Below are 12,380 nucleotides of genomic sequence, written 5' to 3'. Positions count from 1 at the left end.
GCGTAATTAGGGGCCTTAAAGTGTGTTTTACTAAATTGGCATTTTTTGGACTTTGTTCTCAATTTTTTTGATTTTTTTGTAAAGAATATGAATCTATGAGTTCTAAATCTTAAATCTAACACCTTTTTGACATGAATTTAGCCCAATTTATAGCTTATATACTGTTTTGAAAATGAAAATTCTATTTTAACGCTCATTCTTTCCGCCATTTTGGAGCCGCCATTTTGAATAAAAAAAAGTTGGCAGCCTTTTCGTATTCCCCATACTATAATCATTCAGTGTACCAAATTTCATGACTTTTCGCCCAGAAATGGCCGTGCAAATGAATTTTGTCGCCAAAAACGTCAAATGGCACCACTGTGCGCCGGCGCGATATCAATGTCGATTTTTCACATCTTCATTACAACGCCGTAACGAAGGTCTATACCATAATCGATCCCAGTAGGAATTTTTCCGCAGATTGGTGTAAAAAATGCCTAAAATTACTGGGCTATAGGTATAATACGCAGATTGTGGTCAGCAACAAAAAATGACAAAAGTACCTAAATTAAAGTTTATTTCTGTAATGCATAAGAAAAGTAGGTATGTGTTCTAATTTTTTTTTTAATTCCTGATTTTGTTTTTATTTAGGAACATGATGGAAAAACCCCCGGAGGATCAAGGCCAGCTAGTGCTCCCGCGGAACCGAGTTCCAAGGAAGCCCGCAGAACTGCAAAAAAAATGGAAAAAGAGGCGAGACGCCAAGAGAAAGAACTCCGTCGTAATGAAAAAGAAGTACGCAAGATTGAACGTGAAACCGCACGACGTTTGGAACGGGAAGCAGCCAAACTCGAAAAGTTCAACCGTAACCAGGAGAAAATGTCACGTAGCACGGAACGAGTAGCACCCCGATCGGGATCATTAGAGCGAAGGAGAAGTGGTGAGGATTCCCCTGTATTAAACCAGTCGACGGTGCACGGGATTGCAAGTCCTAATCGTCGACCAACTATATTCGACGTATTCAGACCACGTGGAAGGTCAGAATCTAAAAAAGTAAAAGATGTAACACTGACTGCTCCATCGTCTACGGCAGGAAGTAAACCAGTAAGTGGCTCAGAACGTGACAACAGTAGTACCGGGAGCAATCATAGTGGCTCTGGACCAGGTGGAGGTATTATGGCAACAATGAAGACAGCAATGCAAAACACTGGATTAATTGGACACAGGCATCCACCTCCAACGCCTAAATTGAAGGATGGCTCAGCGCACCCACATCAAGGCAGCGATGCACAGGTATTTTTTTTAATAAATACCATTTGAATATATCTTACGAATGTTTTATTCAGTACTACCATACAGTAACAGCAGTGCGTCGAGTTGACGTTACACGGTCACCAATGACAAAGGTGATGGATTTGTTCAGGCATCGATCTAATTCAGCTGTATCGGAAGCCGACAAACGCAAAGCGGTGAGTGCATTTTGAATTGGTTTAAATATACAAATGAATATTAGATTTGTTTAATTGAAATCATTTCATTATATCTGAAGATTCTTTAGTTTAAAATACTTCAACTCGCAAAAGTGCATTACAAAAATTACTGTTCTTGTGAGTTTGTTTGCAACTATATCTATACATATCTGCAGTGGCGGGGAGTGGGCACATAGTTTCAACAGTTTTCTGCAGAACAGAATTATGATTAAATCCTATATTAAAAATTCCTTCTTTCCACACCATAAACGATTCAAAGTGTCTTGTTTTATTGAACGTGTTATTGGTTAATTCCATAGAAAAGTGGACACGAAATTTGAACAAATTATGCAGGTATTTTAATAATTATAGCAAATAACCGTGATCCAGATGGATCATTGTTTTTGATAGCGTTACAATAACAAAGCGAAATCCTGCTTTTGTTGTAAAACGAATAAAAACAATGATCTGATCTGGATCATAGGAATAATAAACCACAGCATTTATATATTCTTATGGATAGAAAGTATAAGTACAGTCGTCGGCATAATTATTTTGACTGATTTAGATTTCTTGATCTGATAAGAATATTTTCTAACAGTTAAACTTTATATAGGTAAATTTGATGTTTATTTATTAAGTATGTTATGGTAAATCTCATGGTGGTGAAAGTAAGTCATATTAGTGAAATTTGGCTTTCAGGCAGCTTTTTTTGTATTAGAAGTACTATTTTTGAGTGGCAAAAGTATTTTGACCAGCATTCTTTTTCAATTTTGGTAAGGTAAAGTAATACGTTTTTCTTATTTTAAGCATGTATCCAACTGTTAAACATGTTTAGGCTCAGATTCATAAAAAAAATTAGAAAAATTTCGCAAATAAACAACGAAATTAGGGCATTTATTGTTACAAGTTAAAATACCCGTTAACTGATGAACAAATCAATGAAGAACTGATCTGTTTGCGTCAATTAATGTCCTAGCTAATAAACAAACAAAAGAGTACGAGGACTAAGTAGAATCTACCATGGATGTGTAGGTACAAAATAAAAAATTACACCAAAAAAAGACAAGTTTTGTTTTGCGCAATTCACTTTGAATCCCAGATTGAACCCTAATATCATAGAGCTGGAAATGAAATCCCGAGGGAAGAATTCCGTGAACGAACGCAAAGATTCCCAGGAGACTTAGGAAACACAATTTTGGGACTTATTCAACAAGAAAAGCACTAGTTAACCTCTTGAAAGCATGTTGAAAACTAGGAAATTCGGAAAAAAGCACGTTGTGAAGAGTTTTTTTTTAACAGTTTTCTAGACCGCTACCGAACAAAATTCACTCTTGGTAATTTATGGAGTGCAAAAGAACTTTCATCGGTCCATTAAACCTTGTTTAAACCGTTCTTTTTTGCGAATTTCATAGTTTTCAAAGTTCTAAAAGGGTTCAAAAATTAAATAATATGGAAAAATTACCTAATAAAAAAGTCGGATTTTTTAAGAAAAACATTTTTATTTCCATTATTTATGGAAGATTCTCAACAATGTTATGCCATTCTGAAAAGAAAATTGAACACGCCAACTTTTAAGGTAACTGAAATGTCGTAGTGCAACGGTTCTCAACCTTTGAGAGTGTGCGGACCTCTAGCATAAAAATTGTCAGTTGACGGACCCCTTTCAAGAATAAAGGAGAATGGTAATTTTGGCCCTGAGACCAATAACGATGAGTCATATGTCATTGGAAAGGTATTTTTGCGTAGATCAATTGTTTATATGGCGCCAAGACTCAATTCGCTGTGGGGAAAAAGTTATAGCCATAAATGTAGAACATAGTAAAAACAGGTAATAGACGGAGAGACGACGGCCGAATTACTGAGATCATACGGATAAGGGATAAAATTGGTGTCAAATGAAAGATAAGTTGATAGAGAAAATGAAAAAAATAGGGTTACCGCTTTTAAAATGGTAACTTCTATGTGGCAACCCTATTTTAAAAGAAATAATGGTATATTACATATCTTTGTAGTATGATCAAATAAGAACATTTTTTAAATGCCAAACGAAAACTTAGATAGTGAAAAAATTAACAAAATAATATAAGAAATGTTGGCCCCTTCAAATATGGCAACCCTATTAACGTTAACAAAAAAAAAAAAAAAAAAAATGAAAAAATATTTTTTGAACAACAGATTACAATTTTGTATCCACTAAAAGGGTAAAATTCTATATCAATCTTTTGCTGACAAAAAATTCCATACTTTTTGTAATAGTTTTTCTGTGTTTCTTAACATTTGCGTAAGGTTGCCAAGTAGGTACTTGCTCGTCTTTTTGTCAGCTAAAGATTGGTATAGAGTTGAGCCTTTCAGTGGATACAAAATTGTAATCTGTTGTCCAAAAAATATTTTTTGATTTGTTTTTTTTTTTTTTTTTTTTTTTTTTTTTTTGTTAACGTTAATAGGGTTGCCATATTTGAAGGGGCCAACATTTCTTATATTATTTTGTTAATTTTTTCACTATCTAAGTTTTCGTTTGGCATTTAAAAAATGTTCTTATTTGATCATACTACAAAGATATGTAATATACCATTATTTCTTTTAAAATAGGGTTGCCACATAGAAGTTACCATTTTAAAAGCGGTAACCCTATTTTTTTCATTTTCTCTATCAACTTATCTTTCATTTGACACCAATTTTATCCCTTATCCGTATGATCTCAGTAATTCGGACGTCGTCTCTCCGTCTATTACCTATTTTTACTATGTTCTACATTTATGGCTATAACTTTTTCCCCACAGCGAATTGAGTCTTGGCGCCATATAAACAATTGATCTACGCAAAAATACCTTTCCAATGACATATGACTCATTGTTATTGCTCTCAGGGCCAGCTCCCATACAAAAATTACCATTGTCCTTTGATTTATTATTGTAACTGTGAACCCTGCCCATTAGGCCGGAGCTACATTGTATGGAAAAAAAATAAAATTGAAAAATAAAAAAACAATACCCCCCGCAAAAGTTGCATTGGGTTCAAAATAGAAAAAAGATTTTTTAATTTTTAAAATGACCGTTAAGGGTCGCGGTCGCGCATTCGCATTGAAAATGAATAAATTTGATTTATTATTGTAACTGTGAATCCTGCCCATTAGGCCGGAGCTACATTGTATGGAAAAAAAATAAAATTGAAAAATAAAAAAACAATACCCCCCGCAAAAGTTGCATTGGGTTCAAAATAGAAAAAAGATTTTTTTAATTTTTAAAATGACCGTTAAGGGTCGCGGTCGCGCATTCGCATTGAAAATTGAAAGAAAAAAAAAAACAAGAAACAAAATGGGCTTATAAAGTACATATATCTTGCATTTTGTTTTTTTTTTTAATTAATTTAGCATTTTGTTTTTTTTTTTAAATAATTGTATGCGTTTATTTTTTTTTTAAAGCCTCCATTAGTTATTTCTCATTGCAATTGAAACATGAAAAAATGAGCCTAAAAAACAAACGATAGATCAGGGCTGGGAGTTAAAGCATTTTTTAATAATTTTTCAGTTTTAAACTTTAGTTTAGTTTCGTAATTTATTTTATATAACCATTATAAGTATCAACTCTGCGCTGAAAAGAAATAAAAAAATACAATACAAGGAAACATAAATTTTTACATTGGAATGCGCGATCCCTAGCGGTAGGAAAATATATTTAAAAAAAGCATAAAATCATTTATCCTTAAACTTTGAATTTCCATAACCATTATAAGTATCAACTCTGCGCTGAAAAGAAATAAAAAAATACAATACAAGGAAACATAAATTTTTACATTGGAATGCGCGATCCCTAGCGGTAGGAAAATATATTTAAAAAAAGCATAAAATCATTTATCCTTAAACTTTGAATTTCCAGAAAATTAAATTTCTCTCCGGCAGCAGTAGGCAGTAGGTCATGTCATTACATAGAAAAGCAATTCATGGTCCTTTAAAAATTAAAATTAGATTCATGTATCTACTATTGAGAAGGGTAAGAAAATGCAATACAATGGCGTGAGGAAATTAGTAAAAAAGATAAAAAAGAACAAAGTTTGTTGAGCGACACATAAGAATAATGTTAAAGACGTATTTCTGATGCTTTATTGAAAACTGTCGCGGACTCCCCGAAACTTTACGCGGACCACAGGTTGAGACCGATGTCGTAGTGCATTTTTTTTACACTACCTTTCATTGAATTAGGGTAAAATTTTTGACTACTTAGTTGGGCAATAAAGTGATATTTGCTTTAAAACTGATGCAGCGGACCTCTGCATAAAAATTGTCAGTTGACGGACCCCTTTAAAGAATAAATTTGATTTATTATTGTAACTGTGAATCCTGCCCATTAGGCCGGAGCTACATTGTATGGAAAAAAAAAATAAAATTGAAAAATAAAAAAACAATACCCCCCGCAAAAGTTGCATTGGGTTCAAAATAGAAAAAAGATTTTTTTAATTTTTAAAATGACCGTTAAGGGTCGTGGTCGCGCATTCGAATTGAAAATTGAAAGAAAAAAAAAAAAAACAAGAAACAAAATGGGCTTATAAAGTACATATATCTTGCATTTTGTTTTTTTTTTAATTAATTTAGCATTTTGTTTTTTTTTTTTTTAATAATTGTATGCGTTTATTTTTTTTTTAAAGCCTCCATTAGTTATTTCTCATTGCAATTGAAACATGAAAAAATGAGCCTAAAAAACAAACGATAGATCAGGGCTGGGAGTTAAAGCATTTTTTAATAATTTTTCAGTTTTAAACTTTAGTTTAGTTTCGTAATTTATTTTATATAACCATTATTAGTATCAACTCTGCGCTGAAAAGAAATAAAAAAATACAATACAAGGAAACATAAATTTTTACATTGGAATGCTCGATCCCTAGCGGTAGGAAAATATATTTAAAAAAAGCATAAAATCATTTATCCTTAAACTTTGAATTTCCAGAAAATTAAATTTCTCTCCGGCAGCAGTAGGCAGTAGGTTATGTCATTACATAGAAAAGCAATTCATGGTCCTTTAAAAATTAAAATTAGATTCATGTATCTACTATTGAGAGGGGTAAGAAAATGCAATACAATGGCGTGAGGAAATTAGTAAAAAAGATAAAAAAGAACAAAGTTTGTTGAGCGACACATAAGAATAATGTTAAAGACGTATTTCTGATGCTTTATTGAAAACTGTCGCGGGCTCCCCGAAATTTTACTCGGACCACAGGTTGAGACCGATGTCGTAGTGCATTTTTTTTACACTACCTTTCATTGAATTAGGGTAAAATTTTTGACTACTTAGTTAGGCAATAAAGTGATATTCGCTTTAAAACTGATGCAGCTGAAATAAAATTTTTGAATGCAATTGTTAGCAGGGTTATTCAAGGTTCCGGAGCAAAAGCAAAAAATGAGAAAACTTGAGATTTTTTAGCCACGGCACATGAAGGACCGTCACAGGGTGACCATTTTTTCGATTTTTTTTCGAATGTCCATAACTCCCAGAATATATGGCTGCGATTTTTTTTTTTATTTTTCTGATAACAGTCACCACCTACCCAATGTACCGTTTTCGTTTCGACGTTGACTTTTGGGACAACTTGTATACATTGTTAAGGATATTGTTAAATTGAATTGAAATTGAAAAAAAAAAAAAAATATTGATGGATTTCAAATAAGTTAAATTCCTTTCGCGTGCAGATGGGAAGCAGCGAATATAAAACCGTGATTGAAATCAAAAACTCGTGGTCAGGAGGACCAGGTTGTAGCAGTACTATGTAATTATTTAAATTATTTAATATATGTATGTATACATAATTTAGTATTATTTGATATACATACATATACAGGGTGTCCGGTAGAAAATGGATAAGCCTGAAATGGCTGATAGGTGCACTTTTGACTGTTCTGAAACCGAATAGAAAAAGTTTCTATCGCAACCAGTTTAGAAAATATTAGCTTTTTTTCGTTCAGTGTATTTTAAATTTCATCATCTTACGTTTTCTTTAACCACAACCACGAATGAATGAATTTTATAAATTTCTTATTTTTATAATTTTCTACAATAATTGGCTCACTACATAAGAAGTTAAAAGTTTTTCTTACTGTTGCATCTTTTCTTTAAAAAAATTTTGAAATTTGTTTTTCGATGCTAAATGTAAAAAAAAATATTTTATGAAAATTTTCAAACCCCTGTGGTATAAAAAAAATCCATAGGAACGTAGGTGGCCAACTTTTTTAAAAATATGCGCGTCCAAAGGGGATTGCAGAATGGTAAAAGTTTTTATCAAATCTAGAGTTACTAGGAAGTTATTGGTACCAAAGTGCAAAAAAAGCCTATTAATTTAATAAATTATTTTAACTGTAAAATCTTAAGTTTTTCACATTGCTGCCACAAATGCATGGATTCCATCATTTTTTAATCAGTCATATTTTACAATAATTCGTCTTACACATAACTATTAAAAAAGTGTTATAACCGTTGTACAATGGCTATAAAAAAATGATTTAACTTTTTTTTAATGCAAAGTAGAAAAAAAAAAGTTTATGCTTTGACAAGGGCGCCGGTTTTCCACATTTTCTTTCGTAGGAATGAATTAATTCCACCTTAATTATTTGCTGCATTTGCCGTACTCCCACTACCAAGTTTATTTTCTCGAAAGCTTCTCTTTCTGTCAAATTCTGACGAAAATTACTTCATTTTTTGTCACTTTTGGCTCTCTCTTCGACCAAAGGCTTCTTTCCTGATCGTTTTAGGTAACCATACTTGTCATCTTTGTAAATTAAATTATCATTTAATTTTAAAAAATAATTTTTAAAATTAAGTTAAACGAATTAAATAAAAATAAAGGGTGGCAAACAATCCAGTATATACTTGTCGTCTAATTCGTGCAAGGAGTAAAAATTAAATATCCTTTATATTGTTTAAAAACGAAAAAAATCGACTGCCCTTATAGATATTTCGGTGGGTGTAGAAACACATGGTTTTCATTGTTTAATAAAGTAACTGCCCCTATTTATTTCTTAACAGTCAATTTTATACCGCGTGTATATCGAACTATCCCCCATACTTATGTTTCGGGCGAAAGGAGGGTTTTTAAGGCCGATAGGGAAATGTATAACTAGTATCGAAAGGCCTGTACAAAAAACGTTGCATTTACGAGAATCGCTATTTTAATGAAAACCAATCAACTTAATGAATCGAATATTTCATTTAATTAAACCCGGGCAGCTAGTCCCTGAAATAAGAACTGCGACCGCAAAATTTTTTAACCAGACTAGTCTTATTTCTTTTACCATTTTTTGTCCATGTTTGTCCACCTTCTCGAGTTCTTGATACACAATTAAATTCATTGTTTACCCATGGAGCCTCCCTCTCTAAAATTAAACATCCCCTATCAGCTGCAAAAATTTTTAAGCTATTGCATAGATTTTAACGCAGGCCTGGCATGGGGAGCTAACCAAGAAATTTCGTAACCAAAAATTATTACACCCCACACATACACGGTTAAAAATTCTGGAGTATTTTTTAATATTTTTTGGGTTACATATACATAGGTCTACACCAGAAATGTATTAAAATTTAATACATGACAAATATTAAAATTTTTTAGTTAATACAAAATGTATTAAAGTTAAATATAGCTGTATTAAAGCATAATACAACTTATATTAGAATTTAATACAAAATGTATTAAATTTCAAGTATTACACATTAAAATTTAATCTTTTTATATTAATTCCTAATAAGAATTTTATTAAAAGTCAATACAAAAATATTTCAATTCAATACCAAATGTATTTAAAGTTAATAATATATGTATTCTTTTTATAAATTCATTACTGAAAATAAATATCATAAATAATATATTAAATAATATATTAAAGGTGATATTATTTTATCTGTTTCACAAACTGTGGCATGTAAAATCTTACTGCCGATCAAAATTCATCTGCAATGTTTGCATTTTGCTTCGAAAAAACACAAAGCGCCTTCAAATTAATACAAATTTACAGTTTTTGATTTAATTTTTTTTTTAGAAAAGGTGCCTCAAACAATGGATTTTTCTTTTTTTAAATGGCTGCTGGCGTCCACACTACACGTAAAAAGGTAATATATTCCGAATTGACATTGGTCGCCAAATTGTCAAAACATGGAAAAAATCAATTCGGCGACCAATGTCAGCTACCGTAATTATTTTAATTACCGACGAAAAACGCACAAAAATCAAAAAACACGCACACCACAAATTTTTTAAAAATTATTCACCATTTTCCGCGAAGAAACAAGAAGAAAATTTGTTTATTTTTAATTTATAATTTTTTCAAATGACATTTTTTAAATTAAAACAAAAAAAACTCCTGTTAACTGCGATTGAAATATAAAAATTAAAGGAAGACCTGACACGTGTACTGTGGCTGCTGACGTTTGATTAAATTTTAATATTCTCGTATTGCAATGAAATACTTTTTATATTAGTTTTTAATAAAGTTGTATTATATTTTAATACAATTATATTAAAATGTAATACAAAAATATTAAAATCTAATACAGTGGTATTAATATTCAATACAAGATTAGAATTTAACCCACGGAGGTTATTTTCTCATAATTTTTGTATTACAAATAATAAACTTAATACTTAATTATTGAAATTTAATACAAAAAAGATTAAAAATAGTTTTAATATTTTGGAAGTATTAAAATGTAATATTTTTTGTATTGAAAATTGCTTTAATACAAGAGCTGTATTTAAAAATACTCCAGAATTTTTAACCGTGTAGATAATTCGCTATACGTGTATGGTATGGTGTGTATGTATTTTATTATTTTCTTTTGATTCTTGTTCAACTTCCTTAAGTCAGACAGAGAGGGTTATAAAAATTATGTTAGACAACAAAGAGAGGAGTGAGGAAGAAGACCATAAATGCTGTGTCTGCAGAATAAATCAGAAGCAAACAAAATGATCTGTATTTTATGATTTTCTTCTGTTTCTTGTTCATCTTTCTTAAGTCAGACAGAGAGGGTTATATAAATTGTGTTAGACAACAAAGAGAGGAGCAAGGAAGAAGACCATAAATGCTGTGTCTGCAGAATAAATCAGAAGCAAACAAAATGATCTGTATTTTATCAGAGATACCCAAAGGAGATGGGAAACTTTCGTACGTTTTACCCCCCAAAACCCATTTGTTTATTTCGTGTTGTTGTAATCTCTTTTGTATTCGTGAATAAATGTGAAAAACACACATAGTGTAGCCACGGTGTTTTTTCGCACACCTAAGCAAAAATGTCAATTTTTCACGCATACTTCGCCAAAAATGTATATTTTTTCACACATACTTATCCAAAAATGTCTAAAGCAGCTTGTAGGCAAACCGCGTATGACGTCAGAAGTTTCTCATCTCTTTTGGGTATCTCTGTATTTTATGATTTTCTTCTGTTTTTTGTTCATCTTTCTTAAGTCAGACAGAGAGGGTTATAAAATATAAAAATTGTGTTAGACAACAAAGAGAGGAGTAAGGAAGAAGATAAATGCTGTGTCTGCAGAAAAAATCAGAAGCAAAAAAAATTATCTGTATTTTCTTTTCTTTTCTCTTCACATTCTTCTGTTTCTTGTTCAACTTCTTGTGATTTGTGAACGAGTAAAGCGTTGCATTGCGCTTGCGATATTAAATCAGAAGAGAAAAGTATTCTTGTGTTTTCTTTTTTTTTTGTCTGGAGAAGTTTATGACATGAGATTGTGTGTATGCATGTTTTTAAATGTGACCTTGTTGTTGTATATGAATTGATAGGTAGATAAAAAAAAAATCATTGGTTTTGTGTAGTGTAGGTAAATAAATTATAATTGCATAAGTCGATAAAAAATGCAATGGAATAGCTTTACCGCGACAGTCCTCGAGTGTCACAAGTCTTTTTTTTATAGAAGTTAAACAAAAGGTAAAATAGCTATCGTACTACATACACTGAACCAAATCCTTACGTAAATACAACGAAAAAATTCGTTGAGCCAACGAAAATTTAATTAATTTTCAGCTGGTGAAAAATTTAATTGGCTCAACGAAATGGCTTTCATACGTTATTGAAGAACTTCATCAATTGACGAAAACTGTTGTATTTTAACAAAATTCTTTCATACAAATGTTTGATCGAGAATTATTGAATTTTTACATCAATTTACGAAATTTTTTCATCAATTAACCTAAAATTTAATTAAATTTCGGTGATATTTTTCGTTAGTCAATGTAATTTTTGATTAATTTATGCAAGGAACATTCGTAAGCTAACGAATTTTTTCGTAAATTATATGAATATTTTAATTAAATTACGAAAATATATTCGTTAGCTAACGAAACTTTTCGTTGTATTAATTATTCTTTTACTTTATTTTCGTAGACCTATGAATTTTTTCGTAAGCCCAGTGTTGCCAGAGAATTTAAGAGCCGAATTTCAGAAGTCTTGGAGCCAAAAATCGCCAATTTCAAAAATTGTTCATAAAAAGTCATAATATTTATGTATTGTACCATTTTTACCGACATCCAAAAAGGAGGAGAGGTATTCAATTCGTCTGTATTTTTTTTTTTTTTTTTTTTGTTACCGCATAACTTTGGACAGAGTGAATCAATTTTGATGATTCTTTTTGTATTGGAAAGCTAGTGGCTGCAATGTGGTCCCATTTCAATTTCGTTCAGTTTAAGCCATAGGAACTATTAGAAAAACCATAAAACCCCGTTTTGAATCATGGAAGTCGGTTTTGTTTATTTGATAAAAATCTGACCTGGATCACGAACAAATTAAACACATCTTCTATTGCATGTTTCGTCATTGAATTGACTCAAATATCCATTTCATAAATAGGACTTTGTCATAATATACTTTAGTTAAATCTAAATTTTCTTTTTGAAACATTAGATTCATTAAATTTGTTTCATTGAGAATAGGTCTCAAATAT

General features: G+C 31.1%; 1 protein-coding gene across 4 annotated transcripts in view; it reads left to right on the top strand.

Moving 5' to 3' along the window:
• Nucleotides 1-12,380, top strand: part of LOC129914492 (uncharacterized) — a 487,839-nt gene that overhangs the window by 258,086 nt on the left and 217,373 nt on the right. For all 4 annotated transcript variants that reach the window (XM_055993781.1, XM_055993782.1, XM_055993780.1 and 1 more), the window contains 2 exons: nt 631-1,272; nt 1,326-1,448. In XM_055993781.1, the coding sequence (XP_055849756.1) occupies nt 631-1,272; nt 1,326-1,448 (765 nt within the window). The remainder of the gene's footprint in view (nt 1-630; nt 1,273-1,325; nt 1,449-12,380) is intronic.

The sequence above is a fragment of the Episyrphus balteatus genome, chromosome 3 (genome assembly GCF_945859705.1).
Source record: "Episyrphus balteatus chromosome 3, idEpiBalt1.1, whole genome shotgun sequence".
Taxonomy (NCBI): domain Eukaryota; kingdom Metazoa; phylum Arthropoda; class Insecta; order Diptera; family Syrphidae; genus Episyrphus; species Episyrphus balteatus.
This window is presented reverse-complemented; position numbering and strand designations above follow the sequence as displayed.